Raw genomic sequence first — 21599 nt, 5'->3', positions numbered from 1 at the left:
AAGCATCCCTAGTCTTAGGACGCCCTCCATGTGCCGCAGGGCGGCGCTGTGCATCCTCAGCCAGCGGAGCCAAGGGCCGGCTCATCCTGCGGGCTCATCCCGCGGCAGCCAGACTCAGTGCCTGGCTGGAGACTGCGCCTGCAAGCAGGATGGGTCCCTGTGACGCTTTGTTAAGCTCCCACTTCTTGGGGGGAGACCTCTGATGGCAGAACACATGGCCGAGGTTCAAGCCCTGGAGCCAGAGGAGAGTGCTGTGGTATTGGTGGAAACTCCATTGTAGAAGTGTCTCCCCTATTCCTTCCTCTCTCTCTCTCTCTGTCTCTCTCTCTCTCTCTCTCACCCACCACCGGGATTATCGCTGAGGCTTGGTTCTGACATCAATTCACTGCTCCTAGCAGCTATTTTTTCTATTTTAGTTGATAGGACAGAAAGAAACTGAAAGGCAAGGGAAGAGGTAGAAAGGGAGAGAGAGACACCTGCAGCCCTGCTTCACTCGTGAAGCTTCCTCTCTGCAAGTGGGGAGCAGGGGCTTGACTCTGGGTCCTTGTGCTTGGTGTTGGGCGCCATTTGTTGTTAATATTCGGAGGCTCTAGCTGGCCGGGCTAGCTTCACGGGTGGGTAACAGAGACGACCAGAGACATACGGCTAGGCAGGGAAGCTGTATTTCTTTATTCAGGAACAACGATTCATAAACTAACCCAAACTAATCACCAAACAAAACTCTGTTGCCTCTTTCCCCTGCGACGGCGCCAAGCACTCTCGAACTCTGGAACTCTGGAACTCTCTCGGGGTTCCTTGGGGTGGGGCCAAGTGGGCCCGAAACTAGCAGGACTGATCCAATTTTCTTGGCAGGGGGAGAGCTAGAACAACCCAATGTAAAGCATACAACAGTCCTTGTGCTTGGTAGTATGTGTGCGTGACCAGACGCGCCCCCACTCTGCTCCTTCCCCACCGTCTGTAGAGAAGGCCAGTCGGCTGGAGTGCTGAGATCACACAAGTGAGGGCCTGGCTTGGCCAACAGGAGTGAATAGAGCTGCACCCCCGCTGGCACCAGCACCAGCACCTGCCCTATGGGCAGTGCCACCCACCTGCTGCAGCCACCACTTGAGAGCCTTGTGGTCTCTGGCCCTCTGGTGACCACCTGCATCTCTTGGATGTCTCTGTCCCCAGGACTACGTCGATGCCCCGCTGAGCATCCCTGACTTCCTGACCTGCTCTCTGAACATCGACTGGAGCCGGTATCAGGTGAGCTGCCTGAGGCCCACAGGGGACCCCCGGCTGGAACCCACCCTCCTCACGGCCCAGTGAAGGAGGGTCTGTTCTGCCTGCTCTGCCAGCTCACTCTCACCCCCCTCCGGCTTTGTGGCCACCAGGGGGCTCTCTTTCTGGAGCACTGGTTCTTCTTCTAGCGTTTGCCCTTCTTCCGTAGCCAGTCAACAGCATCAGGTTGAGCCTGATGCAAAGCCTCGAGACCTCCTTTGAATCTGGAGAGGTGGCAGTCGTTGACTATGTGGGTCATAGTCTGTCTGGAGCCGCAGGGGCAGTTCGGGTCGTCTCTGGCTCCCCAGCGATGGAACATAGCGGCGCACCGGCCATGGCCTGTTCGATAGCGATTGAGGAGGGCCCAATCATAACGTGCTAGGTCAAAGCCGGGTTGACGCTTGCAGGAGCACTGTTGTGCTGACCCGGCTCCAGGCCACAGCTAAAGCCCCCGACAGTCTTCCCCGTCACTGTGTGTGCTGTTGTCTGACCTCATCTCATTTGAGAAACTTTATCAGGGCTCCATCCAGAGGTCCCTTCAGCAGTGTCTACCCCCACCCACCCCATCTGTGTGACCTTCAGGGTGCCTTCCAGGAAGGCACCCACTAGCAGCCCCTCTCTCTGCATCCTTCGACCCTGGGCAGCTCTGCGTGGGGTCTCCCATGGGCCAGGATGGCTGGAAGACTTAGCTCTAAGACAAGCACTGCCCACAACCCCATAGAAACTAGATGGAGTAAACAAGGGCAACAAAAGGGGAAAAATAGCCTCCAGGAGCAGTCGATTTGCAATGCAGGCACCGGACCCCAGCGATAACCCTAGAGGCAAAAATTAATTGATTAAAAAAAAAAAGCACAGTGAGTTAAGCGCACGTGGCGCAAAGTTAAAGGACTGGCCTAAGGATCCTGGTTCAAGCACCCGGCTCCCCACCTGCAGAGGGGGGGTCGCTTCATAAGTGGTGAAGCGGGTTTGTGGGTGTCTTTCTGTCCCGTTCTCTGTCTTCCCCTCCCCTCTTGATTTCTCTCTGTCCTATTCAATAACAATTGCAGTGGTAACAATAACAACAAGGGCAGCAAAATGGAAAAAATGGCCTCTGGGAGCAGTGGATTTGTAGTGCAGGCACTGAGTCCCAGCGATAACCCTAGGGCAAAAAAAAAAGTCTGAGCCAGTGAGCTCCGGGAGTCTTGCTGCTCCTCTGCGCTGCTGTTTCCCCAAGTTGAGCGTCTCAGCCTGGGGGTCTCCAGCTCTGAGAGGCTGGTTGAAAGGCCGAGTTCCCCTCCCCCTGGGCCTGGCTCCAGACAGCAGGGTCTTATGCTCTCGAGTGAGCCTGACCACCCAGCTTACAGCTGAGGAGCCAGAGTGGCCCTTGGGGCCCCATAAGGCTTTCCAAGAGAGAGGGAACAGGTGGGCTGCTCATAGTGCCCAGAGCCTGCGGGGGTCAGGCTGGGCTGTTCCCAGTCTCAAGTCCTAGGCCCCTTCATATCCCCCTGGCTCCAAGCTTTCCTCTGGGGCCCGAACCTGCTTTGTCACCATCCAGTGCAACTGGACGGCTGCAGGGTCTCTTGTCTGTTCAGGAGGGAGTCCCGCGTAAGGAGTCCTGCCTTGTAGAGGGGGGCCTGCAGCTAGGTTCCACCCTGCTCCGATCCTCTCTAAGCCTCTAGTCTTGAGCGGTGACCTCCCTCTATCTGGAGTTGAGAATGGTGGTGAGCGAGGCACAGCTATGATCCCGGTGGGAAAATGTCCTGGGGGTGGGAGAGGAGCTCAGCGGCGGGCACCTGCCTTGCCGTGTGTACAGCCAGGCTTGAGCCCCTGGCACCACTTGGTGGGCTCTTGTGGTACTGGAGGAAGCTCTGGTGCTTTGGTGTCTCTGTCTCACTGTAACTGAGTGAAAAAATAAGCCTGAGGGTGCAGCTAGGTGAACTGCAGTCTGTTACCATAAGGACCCGGGTTCAAGGTGCTGCTCCCCGCCTGCAGGGAGAAAGCTTCAGGAGCGCCGGAGCAGGGCTGCAGGTGTCTCTCTCCCTCTCTGCCTCCCCTCCCCTTTCAATTTCTTTATCCTGTCAAAGGAAATCTAAAAAAGGGAGAAAAGGCTGCCGGGATAGTGCATTTGTAGTGCTGCACTGAGCTCCAGAAGGAATCCTGGTGGCAACACCCAGGTGGACCCGGAGCAGGAAGGTCACGTGTGCGGTGAAGGGTCCCCTGAGCTGAACACCAGCCGCTGTGTGGCCACGAGGCAGTGGGACGCTGCCCGGTAGCTTGAGCGTGGACCTTGGTGCCACTCGGGAGGGCGGCCCGGCCTCTGCTCAGCCCCCTTCTGTCCAGCTGTGGGCCCTGCCTGCCCTCAGCCCACGTCTGCTCTGCTGGCCAGTGTGGGGCCTGTCTCACTTGGGGCTCCCCACCCACGTCACCTTTCAATAGGTGTCCCTTGGTGCAGCCGTGGCCAGCTTGAGCTGCCCCTCTGGGACTGGGACTGGCTGTAGCCCCCAGTCCCTCCACCAGGACTCGCCCTGCGTGCTCTGCTCACTGACATAGCCACCAGCCCTCAGGCCTGGGCTTATCCCGACCCCCCTCCAGTACCTGCTTCTACAGCTTGCCCGGCCCATCACCGGGCATTGCAGGGCCACACACACTGAGCCTTGGAGTTACAGAGCTGGCAGAGTGGTCTTTACCCTCCAGGGACTCAGTCTAGAGAAGGGGACTGTGTGGCCACAGATGAATGGCTGGCTCACTGAGCTGGGCCCGTAGCGGGTGAGTAGGAGTTTGCTGGCCCGAGGGAGAGCACTGGTCCAGGCCCAGGAGCACAAGTGGGGACATATGCTGAGCTCTGCACCCAGAGGTGGCCCTGAGGAGCACCGAGGAGGAGAGGCAGAAACCTTGGTTTCCAGGGCAGCTCCTGGACGCTCCCTCTGATGGCAGAGACGTGCTGGCAGATGACGGTGTGAGCTCTGCAGGGCTGGCAGAGCAGCTCACTGTGGAGTATGCATGGTGCCCTGTGCCTGGCCCAGGTTCAAGCCCAGCCTCCAAGGCGTTTGAGGGATGCTTTGGTGCTGTGGGATCTGCCGTCTATGTCTCTCTCTGCTTTACTTTTTCTACCTAAAAAACTCATCCCGGAGCGCTGAGGCCCTGGAGATGATGGGCAACAAAGGAAAGGAACTTAGCCTGCTGACTGGGCTCCCTTGCCCGGCACTGCCTTCCCCTCTGGCTCCCAGCAAACATGTTAGCAGCGTGCGATGAGCCGGTCGAGCCCGGAGACCCCTGTGCTCCTTCCCTGGGTAATGACTTAATTAGCACAGCGCTTCCGCGGCTGCCGCTGGAGCTGCCGAAAGTGGGTCAGGACTCTCCAGGGGCCAGTGGAGGGTCAGGCATATAAGCCTGTCTTCAATTCCCGGGAAAACCACTCCAATCACAGGTGCCGGGCATGCCCTGCCCCTGGGAACCTCTCTCTGAAGCCCTGGTCACAGGCTGCCCGCTGGGAAGGGCGTGTGGGACGGGCTAGCCCCTCCCCAGGAGTCCCCGTATCCTCAGGGCTGCCACTTGAGCCAGGCTAGGGTGGAGGCGTTTGCCCTGGCCTGTCCTACCCCATGAGCCTCTCGTGCTGAGAAAGATGTCTGCCAAGGACTGCATTATTATTTTTCAAAAGCTAAACACATGCATCGAAGAGCAGAGAGCAGTGGGATATGGGGATGAGGCAGATGCTTCCCTTGGCTTCTGTGAGGGGGTGAAGGAGCTCATGGCTCCGGCCTGGGTTTGCTCCGCAGGCCCCTGGCAACATACTGGGAGCCCAGGGCTGATTGTGGCCATGGCTTCTGGCTGCTGCCAGGGCCTTTCCCTTTCTCTCCCTCGCTCCCACACACCTCCGGTTAGAGGAGAGGTTCTCACAGAGGGAGGGTTCGAGTCTCAGATCATCTGAGTTTTGAACCTTGAGCTCATGACCATGAGCCTTGGGTAGAATCAGAATAACTAGATCTGATATCCCAGAATAACTCTCAGCTTTTTTTTTTTTTTCTTTCAAATGCCACATCCCCAGTCTGAGTGAAGTGTCTATTTCTGGATCCCTTTTAACCATCTTCTCTCACAGAGTTGGGACCTGGTGCAGCAAACACAAAACTACCTGAAGCTCCTACTCTCCATAGTCAGCAGCGATGGTGAGTCGGTCTTGGCCCCCATCCCCAACCGCCGCAACCCAGACCCCAGGTAGTGTGTTTTTGAGGCCACCCACTTGCCTTCTGCTCCACAAGAAGGGGACTTTGGGGTCCCCTTGTCCCACGTCTTCACTCTGGAAAGCAAAGTGAGGAGGTTGACCGTCTGAACCACACACGGGGGGTTTCTGTCCTGGACCAGCTGGCCCCGGAGCATGGCAGGTGGGGCCAGTGGCTCTCACCTCTCAGAAGGAGGAAGGCAGTGCTGGTACTTGGTGGGCCTGTTCTCAGTGCTGCAGGCCGGTTGGCCAGCTGGACTGTGTGTGAACTGGGTGTCACTGGGGCAGGCTGCCCCCAACTCCTTGCTGCTCACCGGGATTCCTGAGTGTGGCCTTGCTGGAACCGGCGGAGGTGTACCCACCGGTCTGAGCAAGGGCCAGGTGTCTTTCTGCCACCCTACTTCCCAGAGGGGACTCTTGGCCCTGTGGCATCTGGTCCCCACCTCTGAACCCTTCCCCGCCCGTGGCAGGACTTGCCAAAAGCCCGCCTGCCTGCACAGAGGCAGTGGTTCCCTACTGGGGGCTTTGGGAAGAGCTGGCGTGGCAGCACCTGGGCCGCGGCCTGCTGGGGTATGGTGGTTTATCAGGGTCCAGGACTGGCCTGCAGTCTCCGCAGTGCCCGAGACATACCAGAGTGGCCTGTTCATACTCCCCGGGCTAGGGGACTGTGCAGGCTGTAGGGGCTGTAGGGGAGAAGACTGTTGGGGTGGCCCACTGGCATGCGGAGGCCTGGGATGGTCTGAGTCCCCATGCCCAGCCTGGGGGCGGTGTGACATGTCTGTGCTCTGAGCCTGTCCCGTGTCCCTGAGCAGATGACAGCGGGCTACTGGTTCACTGTATCTCAGGCTGGGACCGGACCCCACTCTTCATCTCTCTGCTGCGCCTTTCCTTGTGGGCTGTGAGTCTGGCTGGACTGGGGCGGGGGCAGGGCTGGGCCTCCCCCTGGGGCACATCAGGACTGTCTCTGGACAGTGAAGGTTTGGGGTAAGGGGTTCTCCAGTGTGGTGGCCCGGCGCTGGGACGCAGCGTCTGTCTAACCTGGTGTCTCCCCGCCTGTCCAGGACGGGCTCATCCACACATCCCTGAAGCCTGCTGAGATCCTCTACCTCACTGTGGCCTATGACTGGTTCCTCTTTGGGTGAGCCTGGGGGGGGGGGGCAGACCTGTGACAGGGTCAGGGGGAGGACAGCCCCCCTAGCCCCCTTGACAAGGATCAAGGGTACCAACCAGGCCCCACCCAGGGCTCTGATGGCAAAGCTACAGTGGTCTCTGTCCCTGTGACTGGGGTCCCCACTTGCCTGCCTGACCCCCTTCTTGTTGCAGGCACATGCTGGTAGACCGGCTCAGCAAAGGAGAGGAGGTGGGTACTGACTGCCCTGCTCCCGGGGCATAGGCAGCGGAGCCCCAGAGCTTGGCTGCTGCCTCTGACAGAAGGGCCAGGACCCCAGTCTGTGAGGTCCACATTCGGGCCATTCCTTGCCTGGTGTCAGCTGGGCTTGTGCCATGAGGAAGCCCCCTTCTGGACCCAAGTCCCTGGGTCTGTGCCCCCTCTTCCTGGTGCTGCCATCCTTGTGGCTGACCTTGGTTTCTGGGCTCAGCACTCAGGCCAACTTGTAAGTTCTTTTCCATCCTCCCTCACCCCCATTACCCCTTGCTTCTCACACACCCACTCAGCAGTTTGAACCCTAGGGCCCTCCGTGCACAGGGCCCCAACCGCTTGCTGCACTAGCCCAGCCAGCTGGGCCCAGGCTCCCCTCTGTCTGGTGCTGCCCCCTCCTCCTGTCTGTGCCCGTCCGGCTTCTCCTGCACAGACCTGGTGTCAGACCTGAGGGTGGCCTCTGGATGCCCTTGGGTACTGGGGTTGACCTTGAGTCTCCACTGGCCAGATGCCTGCCCGCTTTCCAACCCCTCGTGTTCCTGGAGCATCGTCCTCACTCTCCTGAGGTCACCTGCTTTCCATCTTATCTTGTGCCTCCTTCCTTTGTTCCTCCTCTCAGCTGCGCCTCTCCCTTCAGATCTCTTGCTCCAAGCACTTATCGCATCTGCTAGGGCTGCAGAGCTGCTGAGCCCGTTCCTCAGAGGCCTCAATGCCAGCGGCGGATGTGGCATTGAAACTGGCACGCAGAACCCTTTAGCCGTCTCTCACTTTGAGACTAGCTGTCCCTCCAGGACAGTCTGCCCTGCACCCCATCTCCCCCGCACCCAAAGTAGGCCAGGCTCTGGGCTGAGGCAGAGCTGGCCTCATGGGGTCTGGGTTCAAGCCCTGGAAAACTCAGCCAGGAGAGCTGGTCTTTAGGGTGTGGGCTTCCCTCTCAGCTCACCAGATACTCAAGCCACTGATGCTTTAAAAACAGCAACAAACCTGTCAGCTCCCCCTTCCCCATTAGGGTCAGAGATAAAAGCACATTAGACAAGCCTCTGTGAGACACTGTAATTTCACATAATGCCTACTGACCTGGGTTTGCTTCCTCTTTTTTTTTTTTTTTCAAGATTTGTTTATTTTTGTGAGAGAGACTGGAGCACTGCTGAGCCCTGGGAAAGAATAGTGCTGGGGAGTGAACCTAGGTCTCAGGGAACTCAGGCATGCAAGTCCTGTGCTATCACGCTGAGCTCCTCTCCCTTTTATTGGAAGAAATCTTGCTGGGTCTTGGGTGTCCTGTGTGTCTTTCTGGGAACACCCGGTTCAGTATCACTGGGAGGTTTGTGTAAGTGCTACAGAGACCTCGTCCCTGTGAGTGCCTTGTGGGGGCTGCTGGCAGAAGCAGGGAGCTGCCATGGTGGGGAGGGGAAGCCTGTGTTCTTGGCAGTGGGAGTGTGTTAGCAGTCAGGACCCTCCTCAGACATAGCACCTCCCCCTCAGCTTTTGGGCAGCATGGACTCTCTCCTGAATCCCTATTTCTGGGCAACCCCATTCTAAAACCCTGGTCTAAAACCCTCTGTGGTGTTCCTGTTGTATCCACATATCTCTGCCCCAGATAATCTCTCTCCTGCTGGCCGCTCCCCAATGTTCTCAGTAGCTGCCCTCCTCCTTGTCCTCAGCGGTAGCTCAAGCACGGGCCTGTGCCTTTCTGTTCTCACACAGCCAGGCTGGGGACGCTTCCTCCCTGGCCTGCTAGGCCCTCTGCCCTGAGCCTCTGACAGACTGGGGTTGCTATCCAGGGTGGCTGCCCGCCTTCCTCAGAGCAACTGTCCCCTGGGTTCTCCTCCCCAGACAAGGCCATCTTCTCATACTGTGCTGCTTCTCTGTTCTCTTTCAGATTTTCTTCTTTTGCTTCAATTTTTTGAAGCATATCATTTCTGAGGAGTTCTCTGCTCTGAAGATGCAGAGGTGAGCCGAGGCCTGCCACTTGCACCCAGAGCCCAGGGCACTCTGGGAAGCAGGTTGCCCCCAGCCCTAGGGCAGGGGAGGGTCCCTGGTAAGGATGCAGGGTGGGGGTGGGGTTCTTGCTCTCTTGCCAGCCAGGTGGGCAGGGGCATATTGTAGCTAGACTCCCTGCTGGCCCTCCTGTCTGGGCTGTTCAGTCCTCTCCAGGCCAGAGCAAGGAGCAGGAAGCATTTGCGTCAGGAGCCCGCACTCCTGTCCCCATCCTTGTCCCTAAGGAGCTGGCCTGCCCCTCTCCTGAGCAGCCCCAGGGGAGTCGCTGTGTGTCCAAGTCCTCGCCTCCCTACTCCCAGGCGCCGAGCCCGGCATGAGGGGACAAGCCAGCGTGGAGGAGGCAGGCTGTGCTGGCCTCGGATCCGACCCACGTGTGGGGCAGAGCCAGGCAAGGCGGCCCTGCACGGAAGTGGGTGGTCTGCCACACTGAGTAGGGTCTGCTCCAGGAGCTGCCTCCCGGAGGCGGGAGGGAGCTTCTCTCATGCAGGGCTGGCAGAATGCAGGGTCCAGAGGCCGGCCCGGCCTGGCCCCGTCTGGAATTCACATTCCCCGATTCTGTGGGCAGGAGGAAGAGCTTGCCAACACGGGACGGCTTCACCGTGGAGGACATCTGCATGCTGAGTGAGTCAGGGCCCCGGCGCAATCCTGTCCTCTGCACGGCTGAGTGTAGACCACTCAGGTGCCAGTTCTGGAAGCTTCTCTTTGCAGACGGCTGGGCTGGGCGGGGTGGGGTGGGGAAGCGTGAGCTGATGGATGGCGTGGTGTCTTTCAGGGCGAAAGGACCGTGGCAGCACCACCAGCCTGGGCAGCGACTTCTCTCTGGTCATGGAGAGTTCCCCGGGGGCCGCTGGGAGCTTCACCTATGAGTCTGTAGAGCTGCTCTCGGCAGGGACGCAGACGCAGGCAGCCTGGTGAGGCCCTGCTGGGACTGCCCCTGTTCACAGCTTTGGCCGGGGCCCTCGCCGGGGAGCCTCAGCACAGAAGGGCCCCAACAGCAAGCCTGAGGGCAGAGCTCTGCCCGCCGGCTCCACGGGGCCCTTGACTGGCCATCTGCTGGGTATTGCCTGTGCTGCCGGAAGGCCTGGGGCTCCTGGGGTGACTGGAGCTGGGGGGAGTCCCAGGTTGAGCCCACCTGGGTGGGTAGGGCCGATGAGAAAGGCAGATGGCAGTGACTGAGTTTGAGGGCCAGCTCCTTTGAGGACCTGAGAACAGGGTACTGTGCCCCTAGATGGGTACTTGGGGGTCCGGACTGCATTTGAGGGAAGTGCAGTGAGAACCACTTTTCTAGCTGTGCTCTGAGGCCAGGGGGACCTCACGGAAGAGGCCCAGCCTAACGGGGGTGCCGGGGTACACCCTCTGCCGGGGGCTTGCGGTGGGGGGAGGGGGGCGGTCAACAACGGGCCCTGAGGTTGGGTGACAGTGGGCAGAGGGTTGGCTGCTTGAAGCCAATGATCCTGCTGTTTGCGCTGCAGGAGGAAGAGCCACTCGTCCTCCCCACAAAGCGTGCTTTGGAGCCGGCCGCAGCCCCCTGAGGACCGCCTGCCCCCCCACCAGGGGCTGCTGGAAGCCAGGTCATCCAGCTCCTCATCCTCCAACCATTCAGATGGTTTCTTCAGGACTGGGAGCAGCCCTCTGGAGGTCCCCAAACCCAGGTGAGGTGCTCCCAAGCCCTCCAACAGTGGTGGTTTCTGTTGCCCCAGTAAGGCTGGAGCAAGTGGTCCCAGTACCCAGTTGGCGTCTCCCTTGGTGCCTTCGGGCGGGCTCCTTGGCATGGCCCCAGGAGGCCAGTGGGCATCAAGCTCGCAGGCCCACCCGCGATCTAAGGATGGGCTAACAGGGCCCAGAGGAGGGGCTAGTTCCTGGGCCATCCGGACTCCTCCTTCCTGGTCCCAGCAGGTGATAAGCAGGAGGACAGTGACTGTGAGGGGCTGCCCCTCCCCATTGCCTTTGGCAGGTCCCACAGATGAGAGAGGGGAGGCTAGATCCCCCCCAGTCCCTCATGCACCCACATTCAGGGGCTAGGCAGAGAGAACAGACTTAGCAGTTCGCTGGGAGGGGCAGGTGTGGCTGAGTGATTCCGGCTGAGGAGAGAGCAGTTCACAGGGCAGGGGCCAGGGTGGATGGCCTGATGCCAGGGGAGCTAACAGACCCAGTGGGGCTTTTCCACGTCCTAGCCCCTCTTGTCCCCTCCCATCCCCCAAGAAAGAATATTTCGGCTTGCTTTATTTTTATTTTTTTGTATATTTATTTATTTATTTATTCCCTTTTGTTGCCCTTGTTTTATTGTTGTAGTTATTGTTGTTATTGATGTCATCATTATTGGAGAGGACAGAGAAATGCAGAGAGGAGGGGAAGACAGAGAAGGGGAGAGAAAGACAGACAACCTACAGACCTGCTTCACGAACACTTGTAAAGCGACTCCCCTGCAGGTGGGGAGCTGGGGGCTTGTACCAGGATCCTTATGCCGGTCCTTGCACTTCACACCACCTGCACTCAACCCGCTGCGCTACCGCCTGACTCCCTTGCTTTGTTTTTTAAGTCTTGAGAATATCTGGTGCTTCTGAATAGAGCAGAGTCGTGTGGAGCCTAAGAGGCCTTAGTAATAACTTTAGGCAGAAAAGGCGCTGAGAAGTCGGAGTGTGTCCCAGATTCCAGCCCAGCTCCGCCGCGGACCGCTCCACGTGTTTTATTTTCCCTGTAGCAAGACTAGGGAGGAGATAGAGCCCCAAGGCACGTGACAAGGAATTGGAATTTTTCCGGAACCCTCCTCTTATCTGCACCCTCTGAGTGTCCTGTGTGGGCAAAGGCAGGCAGTGTGAGCACCCTTGCCAGGGAGACGGCAAATGAGCTGTAGGCATGGGGGGGCCACGTCCTCCTGTCCAGGGGGTCCTGTGCACTGTGCCTCTGAGGCAGCCCCTCCGTGCAAGGCACTGCTCTGTGTTCAGGTGCCATGGCTGAGCCTGTGAAAGAAAGACACTGCTGCCCCGGGCAAGCTTGGTGGGGTGACCGCCCTCATCTGCCCACCTGGCTTTCCTCAGGCTGCTGTGACCCTGCGGTTGGGGGCTGGAGCTTGTGTCCTCATGATGCCATCTCTGGGCAGCTGAGAAGGAGTCTAGACTCTCCTTCTGTGCCCTGACTCTGGGCTGAAGTGTCCAAACTACCTTTCCCACACCCAGGCTTCTCCTCATCCCCTTCTTCCTGCCTCGGGGCAGAGCTCCCCCGCCCCCAGGCTCCCTGCTCACTGTGAAGCTGAGGGGGCCGTGCAGCCCTGGGTGCTGAGTGGAGCCAGGGGGCGGCCTTGGAGAGAGGTGTGGGCGGCTGTGCTGGCCACTTAGACCCTGGCCAGAGGTTTGGAAAGGCTGGATTGTTCTCATTTGGCGCATTCTAATTATGTATTTCTATTAACATTTAAAATTAATTTAGTCTCTTATCTTGAAGTGCCTCAGGTCCCGTCAGTAGCGTCCCTGCCTGTCTTCAGTAGCAGTGGGGACCACACGGGCTGAGCCCTCTAAGAGAGCGACCTGTCACAGCTGGGTCCCCCTTGCACGCCGCTCTAGACTCACGCTCCAGATTCCGTGAGCCTTCTTCTCAAAACAGGAGACTTCCTTTCTTCCTTTTTTTCCTCTTCTCTCTTTCACCAGAGTCCTGCTCAGCTCAGGCTGATGGTGGTGCTGGGCTGGGACTTGGCCCTGGGACTTCGGAGCCTTGTGCATGAGAATCTTCATAATAACCACTGGGCTGTCTTCCCAGCACCACCCCCTTTAGTTTTTTGTTTTGCTTTTTCCTTTTCTTGGCCATCGGGGTTATCTCTGGGAGCTTGTGCCTTCATCACTGCTCCCAGTGACACTATATATATTGGGTGAGAGAGATAAGAAGCCATAGAACATAGGAGAGAGACACCTGCAGCACTGCTCCACTGCTTGTAAACCACCCCCCGCAACACACACACACACACACACACACACACACACACACACGCACGCACGCACGCACGCACTCCCGTGTGGTGCCTGAGACTTGGGTTCAGCTCCTCCTGCCTGGTAACGTGTGAACTCTAGCAGGGGAGCCGGAAGAGCTAGGTGGTAGGTGTCTGGTTGGGACAGAAGTTCTGTGGGGTCCTGCCGCTTATCTGCCCACACCCGAGTGAGGGAAGACTGTGAGGTTGTCGCTGGTGGTTGCTTCGAGTCTGGACAGCTGCCATATGCCATCTGCTCCAGGACAAGGTGGGTGTTTCCAGCTCACTTGCCCCCCTGTGCCCCGTTAATAAGTGGCTGTGGCTTCAGTGCCAGAGTCGGGCATCTCTAGTGGCAGGGATGGTTAGCATGGCATTGGCTGTGCCTGAGGCAGGATGGCGCCACCCATGGGCCCAGCTGGAAGCAGGGCTGCCTGAAGTTGGCTGAGGGAAGGGCCCAGCAGCCTGGTCAAGGCTGCCTTTTCCCTCGCCACCCCTGTCCCACTGCTTAATCTGAGCAGCGGCTTTGTCTCGGGCTGGGCTTCTGAGGCAGGACCGCTCTCTGCTGTGCGAGGGCTCTTGTCCCAAGTTGAAGTGTCCTAGACAAGCAGTGAGTGGCGGGCAGCCTAGAGCTATTGCCAGCTTAAGACCCAGGAAAGAAAATATGGAGCCCCAAAAGACTCCTCAGACCAGTGCAGGGTACAGAGAGCCCTGGCTGAGTCAGTCATGGTATCAGTGTTGAGAGGCCAGGCTTTCAATGTGGGGGGTGGGGGTGGGGGGCTGGAGATTTTGTTTTCCAGATGTAAGAAGTCCTGTCCGGGGGTGGGGGGTGGGAGCTGGGCAGTGTCGCAGCTTGGATTGAAGTGTGTGTCCTGAGGACCGCTTCCCAGGGGCCTCCACGTGAGCAGGGGCTATGGGCCCTCTCCTGGAGTCTGGGGCAAGTTTAGACTAGCCAGCAAGCTAGCTCACCCAGATTGGGGCCCAGCCCCAGCACTGATATCTGTCTCTCTGCCTGTCTGTCTTTCCATCTGCAATTGTTGGCCTGGAGCTGTGATGCCCCAGTGATAGCCAGACATTGAGATGAGGTGACATCAGGGCTGCCAGAGTCCTGGCTTCCAGTCTTGGCTCCAGCCTACATCCCCAGCAGGACTTTGACGTGCTGGCTTCGGGCTTGGAGCTTCTGTTTCCTCATCTGTGTGATCAGAGGCTCTGATGGGCCTCAGTTTACCCTGTGTGTGTCTCAGCCTTTTGTGTCGGACAGTAACAGCGACACCACCAGTGGGTCTGAAGAGGCCATGGAAAAGCGGCCTTCAGGTGCAGCCTGATCAAGGCTTCTGCTCTGTCTCCCTGGGGCTCTTCCCATATGCTGGTGCAGACTCCCACCAGGCTCCCTCGCAGTGACCAGCTGCTGCGACACATACTTCTTCCTCACATCCAGGAGGCCACAGAGGGCCTCTTCATTCTGGAGCTCAGAAGCTCTGTGCCTGCATCTAGTTGGAAGCAGCCAGCCCCTCCTTGCCAGGAAGGAAGCTGAGTAGACAAAGGCTCTCACACGCTGCTGATCCCACCCGAGTTGCAGTCACCCCTTTGTGACTTGGGAAAATCACTCCCACCCAAGCTCAGTTTCACATCCTGTCTTATAGTGACAGGAATGGGGAGTTGGGCGATAGTGCAGCGGGTTAAGTGCAAATGGTGCAAAGCACACGGACTGGCGGAAGGATCCCGGTTCGAGCCCCCAGAGCCCCACCTGCAGGGGAGCCACTTCATAAGCGGTGAAGCAGGTCTGCAGGTGTCTGTCTTTCTCTCCCCCTCTCTGCCTTCCTCTCCTCTCTCCATTTCTCTGTCCTATCCAACAACGATGACATCAATAACAATAACTACAACAATGAAAAACAAGGGCAACAAAAGGGAAAATAAATATAAAAAAAAGTTTAAAAATAGGTGACAGGAATGATCCTAGTGGCCTTAAGTTTGGAGCAGCGGAAGCTAAGGCCTTGTCTTTATGGGGCCTATCCCTGAGGGTCTGCAGGGGAGGCCCGGCCAGTCCCTGTCTTAGCTCTGTGGAAGCTTCCGGACAGGATGAGCCGAGCCCCATGCCCCGGGAAGCCCAGCACAGACACAGGCCAGAGGCGGGTGGTGAGGAGGAGGTTTCAGGCCTTGTCCTTGTGAGGGACAGGTGTGCTGAGGAGACCAGCTGCTGGGCAGAGCTCCCGAGTCCTGGAGGTGAGGAAAGGTGACCCCATCAGTTCCCGAGTTGGAGCTTGCCCGGTGCTGTCCCCCCGTCCCCTGGAAGGAGCCTGGAGAAGAGAGGTGTTGAGTGCACAGAGCAGGGGAGGCTGAGGGAGCACCTGGTGGGTGTCAGCGCTTCCTTCTGTCTCAGGAGTCCCTGTCGCCAGCTGACCCAGACTGGCGCAGTGAGCACCCCTCTCGTCTAGCGGGAGCCGAATGGTGGTTTCATAACTTTCCTTGACAAAAGCCTCACGCAGGAGGATGACTCTGGCATGGGTCCACCTCCTCCTGGAAGCAGCCACAGAAGCCGGCTCCTCTCCCGGGGCTGCGCTCCCTGCTGCTCTCTCTCCCCGGAGGCACGGCACTGCCTGCTGGCACTGGGGCAGCAAAAGGAAGTCACCAGCCTGGGACTTCAAAGGGCAGCCTGTCACTTCCCCTTGGGTGGTGTTACCCTTGGCAGCCCAGGGCAGTGGGGTTGGAACAGGAGAAACCTATGCTCCCAGCTCCGGGAGTCCCTCCTCCTCCCTGGCCCTCTCCTCAGCCATGCTCCCAACCCTTCAAACAGTGGTTTATTTTCCTGAAAACTGATAAGACTTCGAGGGAAACGACCCTAAAGTTCAAGTGCTAGATGACAGGCTGCCCCTCAGAAGGTCCCAGCTGGGAGTCGGGCGGTAGTACAGCAGGTTAAGCGCAGGTGGCGCAAAGCACAAGGACCGGCATGACCCCCCCCCCATTTGGTTCGAGCCCCCAGCTCCCCACCTGCAGGTGTCTATCTCCCCCTCTCTGTCTTCCCCTCCTCTCTCCATTTCTCTGTCTTATCCAACAGCAATGACATCAATAACAGTAACTACAATAAAACGAGCAACGAAAGGTAATACTTAAAAAAATTTTTTTTTAAAAGGGCCCAGCTGACCGGAGAGCCTCAATGGGCAGCTGCCCCCCCCCCCCACATCCTCTCAGACCAGCCTGTTGTGTCAGCATCAGGGGCTCCCAGTGGGCGGCTGCCTCCCTTTTGCTGTCCACCACCGCTGCCCCCACAGCTGAGCAGGCATGATGAATGGGCCTGCCTGTCATGGGAGCTTCCTGTCGTGGGGACTTGGGTGCAGAAAGTCATCTGTTTCTTCTGCTCTCAGCTGCTTCTGTTGTAGAACACGCCTGTAATCAAACTTGGCTTTAAAAGTCTCTGATTGGGCAGAGAGAGAGCACTATTTTATGTAAGAGCTTTCCCACCTGAGGCTCCAAGGGAAAATCACTCAGCACCACCACCAGCTGAGTAGCGCTCTGCTTGCAAACTCAGTTCATCTCTTCTTGCATTCTTAGCTGTAGCACCCTGGCTGGTGACTCTGCCCGGCCAGGCCCCCCCCCCCCCCCAGCCCTCTTTTAAGGTGGGGTGTTTAGAGAGCGCCAGGGATGCTCAGGTGTCAGGGACTTGCAGAGAGTTTGGCTTAAGCCCTTTGAAACTGTTGCCTCCAACTAGAAGCCCTTGATGCCAGCCAGCCCAGTGCCCCAGGGCCAGGCAGTAAAAGTGGTTCCCACCCAGCACCACTGTTCATGCTCCTGCAGCTTCTGGGTCCCAATGGGAGCTATTCTTGAGTTACAGAATAAAGAGTCAGGCATCACAGATGCTGTGCTTCTGGGGGCCAGGACCCAGGATGGCGTGCTTGATGTCTCTGGCCCCCCCCCACTCAGACAGCAGAGGGGCGCTGAGTGCAGTGAGTTGACAGTGTGGAGTCTCTGAGAAACACCCAAAAAAAGTCCATCTGGAAAGGCCTTGCTGAAGCTGTCGCGCTGCCTGACTCGTCGTGCCCCCTGGGCATCAGCGAGTTTGCTGGGCTGGTGCTGTGAATACCGACTCTGGCCGCGGGGCTGGGGGCTGGCTCATCACCTCTCTCCTCAATCTAGGTCACCACCCTCCGTGGTCCCCAGAGCTTGTTCTCTCAGCAAGACCTTGGCTCTCCTGGGTTTCGAGGTGCCCACCTGCCATCTGTTTGCCGGCACTTGTCAAGTGGTCCTGGGTGCTGGGGCACCAGGCTTTCTCTCCCGGCGCTGTCGGCCGAATCTGGCGTGTCTGTCCCGGCTCCGGGGCTGGCACACCTCGTCACTGTGCTTTGCTCTCTCAGTCCTCTGCTCGTTCATCTTGGCACTACTGTCCTCCTAGCTGAGCCCGCCTGTGGCTGCTCTTCACTGTCTGTCCCGCTGTGTGTGCGGAAGCTTGGCCCCGGGCTGCCACGTGACTGACCGCACCGTCTTCCCTCTCTTCTCTCTGCCCAGATCAGTGGACCATCCCCTGCCCGGATCCTCTCTCTCCACAGACTTTGGCAGCTGGCAGATGGTAACGGGCTGTGGCAGTATTCAGGAGCGGGCTGCCCTGCACACAGACTACTCTCTCCCTTTCAGCTTCCCGGATGAGCTCCCTAACAGTTGTCTGTAAGTGTCGCTGGAGGAGGCAGGACGCTCCCTGCCCATATCAGATGCTGTGAGCAGTCAGTGCTGAGGGAGTGAGGCAGGCGGTGGCCAGGCCCAGGGCTGCCAGCAGGGAGTAGAAGGCTCCTGCCCACTCCCGGCCGCTCTGGAGTGTGCTCAGCTTCTGCATAGCCTCCCAAACCCATCGTCCCCGGGTGGTGCAGGACACACCCAGAGGGAAAGCTGGCTATACTGTAACTAGAAGATTCTGTTTCTGGCCAAAACTTTGCCTGCATGAGAATCCTTTGAAAGCAGAGCTGTGGGTAGTGAGGGAAGGTGAGTGTGGAACTGGGCTGCTCCAGGGCTGCAGTCCCTTCAGCACCAGCCAGTCCCCTTTGTCTGTGCTTCTGCCTTTGGTCAGGGCAGGGGGTTAGATGCGACGACGGAGGCTCAGTCGGTACAGCCCCTGGGTGCTGGCATGGACCTCCCGGCCTTAGCCTCTGTGTCTGCCCCAGACCCCTGGCAGCCAGCCTTTGACCACTCTTCTGCTTCTGGTGGGCACCTCAGGGGCCTGGGGAGCAGAGCCTGTTTGGCCCTTAGCTTCTGGCTGCTAGAGGCTCCTTACCTGCCACCGCAGTCTGAGTCAGGTCCCCAGACTCTCTACACCACCAAGACCCACTCAAATCACCCATCTTGACAAGCCAGAGCCGAAGGTGCCCGGGCTGTGAAAAGGACCCCTCCTGAGGGACTGCCTGTGGGCTCTCGCTGCCCAGCCACCACACCACATCTGGGGAGCAGCCAGAGACTGGCAGTACCAGCACAGCCTCCCGCTAGCCAGACCCAAAAGCCAGAGCTCTTCACATTAGACTTGTCACCACCTTCAGGGCCTTGAGGAAGCCCTCCCCTCTCAGCTACAACCAGCCCCAGCCCCAGGCAGCCATCAGAGCTCTGGGCAGGCTTCCAGTTCTGAACAGTTCACTGAGGAAGATTGGGGCCTCCGTGGTCCCTTCCCTGTGCTGTCAGGACGGCTGGGGTGGCATAGGGCATGGGTTCTGAGCTCCGCCCGTGTTGTCTGATGTGGAGCCCCAGTCTGCTGTCAGTTGCCCTCGGGCCTCGTGGCTTAGGCCTGCCAGCACTGAGCCTGAGAAGAGGAACTGCTTTGGGTACTGCCCACTGCCCACTGCCCACTGGATGTCCTTACATGGAGCCGTATTCTCTCTGGGCTCTTCTGCTTGTTTCTTAATAGGTTGTAATCTCTCTCCCTCTAGGATTGGGGGCAGTGAAAATGCCACAGTGTGGTCCTTCGGTGACCCCTATGGACACTAAGTCTGCAGCTCTCCACACACTCTAAGGGGACGGGGAGGAGGGTGTGTGCCCAGCTTCAGAAAGCCAGCTAGAAATGCTCAGCCTTGCTCCGGCCACTCGGCTTCAGCATCTTGGGCCGTCCCAGATGCTGAGGGGAACCGTGCAGCATGGGGCATCTTGGGAGCCCTGTGCTGCCTCCACATTCCAGGAGCTGTTTCGAGGGCTTTTCCTTTCTCCTCCCAATCCTGCTTCTCTCTGTCGCTCCTGCCACTCTGCTGACTGTCCTAGGCTCGTCCTCCCCACACTTATGTCCAGACCCCCCCCACCAGATCAGACGTGTAAGTTGTGGGTCTTAGGTACAGATTTCCAGGGAGTGATGTTCCAGTGCCCAGGGGCTTGTCTTGGTGGGGAGATTTGTGGAGTGGGTGAGTGAGGGACTCGGGTGGGTGAGGTGTGAAGGCTCTTCCCTCACAGGTGGGTCTGGGGCCTGTGGAGAGGACACCACCTGAGGACTCGGCCTTCTCTCCACTCTCACGTCCCTGAAGTGCGGGGCGTGGTGTGGCTCCGGACCTTCTGTTACAGGCCTTGAAAGACTCACCATTAGTAAAGGCTGGTCCTTTCTCAGCTCAAGGCCCCAGGTCAGGCAGGAAAGGGGACTTGCTGTGTCTACCCTCTGGTCAGTGCCTGTGGAGAAGCTGCTGGAAAAGTCAGCCCCTTCTAGCTGCGTCCTGGGGCCACTGGCAACTGAAGGCATAGGGAAAGCCTCAAGGACTTCTAGTGAGGACCCTGACTTTCCCAGAGCAGCCGGTGACCTTTTGAGGGTACTGCCAAGACCCCGTCCCAGGGGGGCTCCAGGAGACCAGCCCTATCTTAGGGTCTCCCCTGAGGTGATAGTGGGGCCTCCTCTTGTTCTCATGAAGAACAGAAGCTAGCTGCTGTTGGAGTAAGTGGGCCTGCCGGCTCTGTCTCTGGCCATCGGTCAGATCTGGGCTCCAGTGAAGGCGGCCTGTCTAGATAGGGGAGCTGGGCCTGCCTGGTGCTGGTGGAGTGGGCAGGCCACCGTGGGGTGACGCAGCCCTTTCCCCCCACAGGCTTGCGGCCCTGAGCGAGCGGGAGAGCCGGCTGCAGGAGGTACGCTCAGCCTTCCTGGCCGCCTACAGCAGCACCGTAGGGCTCCGGGCTGCAGCGCCCAGCCCCTCGGGGGCCATCGGGGGTCTCCTGGAGCAGTTTGTCCGTGGTGTGGTGCTCCGGGGCACCAGCAGCAGCGCCTTATGAAGCAGCCGGACCAGCGTCTGCTCCTGTCTCACCTGAGCCCTGAGTGGAATCAAAGCCATGCCCGGCCAAGGGGCACCTCGAGGTTGGGGGACCTGCTACTCCCCACAGCGGCCCCAAAACCGAGCAGGCCAAGGACAAGGGTCTTCAGCCCTGCTCCCAGACCGACCCTGTTCCTGCCGCCTCCACCCCCATCCCAGTCTTTGCTGGATTCCTGCGGACTCAACTGTGTGGAGTCCCCTCACCCTGGCCTTACAGAGGCCGAGTCTTCACAGATCCCCCTCCCCATTCTTGCCCTGGGGACAGGGGGCACCTGCGCTGAGAACAGTTTGACACACATCACAAAATAAAGTCAAAGTCTTTTTGCAACTGCTGCTTGCTTGCGTCGTCGGATTGCTGCCTGTGTGGGTGTCCAAGGCTCAATCTGTTTCCTTCTACCACAAGGCGGGTTCCATTGGGGTGAGGAGGAGGTAACAGGCCACTGGCCTCTTCACTGTCTGGTCCCCTCAGTGAGCTGGGGACATGAGTGTCTATCTCCAGAGTGGGAGCAGCAGTCCTCAGGCCCGAGTAGGCCCTGGTCACCTGTGTGTCCTTACAGATTCCTGGAAGGTTAGTCTAAGGTGACTGGGACTCCTGAGCCGGGACTGGGGCGGCAGGGGTGGGTCCTTGCTCTCCCGTGGAGTGCTGGCAGCAGCTGGCAGAGTGCACAGGTGGCCTGCAGCATCGCCTGTGCTGGAGGAGCGGGCACCAGCCTCAGGAGGCAGCAGCTGGTGTGGGCAGGGTGGCCTGCAGGTGGTGGCCTCATCTGAGTATCCCCCTCCCTCTAATGGATGGTGAAGTCAGGAGGGTCACAGCCGGCGGAGGGTCTGCACAGTTTGGCAGCCACCGGCTAGGGGACCTGCATGAGTGGAGGTGGGATTCTTGAGGGCCCTGCCCCCCACCAAGCCGCCTCCATGGCGGACTGACTGGCACAAGAGGCCATGGCTGTGAGCACGCAGGACCAAACATCAGTGTCTAATAACTCGGTACTCACTGTGTACTGCTGTCTGCTAAGTCCTTCCCATGAGTTATCCTGATAAGAGTTGACAGGTCTGGGGAGACAACAGAATGGTTCTGCAAAAAGATCTTCCTGCCTGAGGCACTGAAGGTCCCAAGTTCAGTCCCCAGCACCAGAACTGAACAGAGCTCTGGTCTCCATCTCTATCATTCTCTCTCTCGCAGTAATAAAAGATAAAGGTTGACCACATCCCAAGGAGCGGTTAGTGTGGCCTCTCTACCAATGAGCCGGTCACAGAGACGGCGAACAACTCACCCAGGGTCACACAGCCAGGAGCACTGTGCTAGCACTGGCTATTCAGAGTCCCGGGCGGGCCTGGCGTGGAGAGGCAGGGGGTGAAGGGGACAGTCGTGGGAGCCGCTCTGCAAGAGGCGACTGCGGAGCCCACCAGCGCCCAGCGGTTCAGCACCCAGGACAGCGCCGGGCTGGATTCGGGCCGGGCGAACTCTGGGGCTACATCGGGCCTGTGCCGGGGACTGGGGTCCGAGGGGCGGGGCTTCCCGGGCGGGGGCGGGGCTTCCCGTGGGGGGGGGCTGCGCCGCCACCCGAG

The 21599-nt window shown here is 58.9% G+C and overlaps 1 protein-coding gene across 6 annotated transcripts in view; it reads left to right on the top strand.

Annotated features, from left to right (window-relative positions):
- Positions 1–20361, top strand: part of MTMR14 (myotubularin related protein 14) — a 41968-nt gene extending 21607 nt beyond the window's left edge. For 3 of the 6 annotated variants that reach the window (XM_007522270.3, XM_016187785.2, XM_060180763.1), the window contains exons 9-19: positions 1171–1245; positions 5336–5402; positions 6268–6353; positions 6517–6593; positions 6779–6815; positions 8713–8783; positions 9397–9452; positions 9604–9742; positions 10304–10483; positions 17284–17439; positions 19812–20361. In XM_007522270.3, the coding sequence (XP_007522332.1) occupies positions 1171–1245; positions 5336–5402; positions 6268–6353; positions 6517–6593; positions 6779–6815; positions 8713–8783; positions 9397–9452; positions 9604–9742; positions 10304–10483; positions 17284–17439; positions 19812–19995 (1128 nt within the window). In that variant the 3' untranslated portion in view covers positions 19996–20361. The remainder of the gene's footprint in view (positions 1–1170; positions 1246–5335; positions 5403–6267; positions 6354–6516; positions 6594–6778; positions 6816–8712; positions 8784–9396; positions 9453–9603; positions 9743–10303; positions 10484–17283; positions 17440–19811) is intronic. The other 3 variants (XM_007522271.3, XM_016187786.2, XM_060180764.1) reach the window with 1 other exon arrangement.
- The last annotated feature ends 1238 nt before the right edge of the window (positions 20362–21599 follow it).

This window comes from Erinaceus europaeus, chromosome 21 (assembly GCF_950295315.1).
Source record: "Erinaceus europaeus chromosome 21, mEriEur2.1, whole genome shotgun sequence".
Taxonomy (NCBI): Eukaryota; Metazoa; Chordata; class Mammalia; order Eulipotyphla; family Erinaceidae; genus Erinaceus; species Erinaceus europaeus.
Note: the sequence above shows the minus strand (reverse complement) of the source record. Positions and strands in the feature narration are given on the sequence as shown.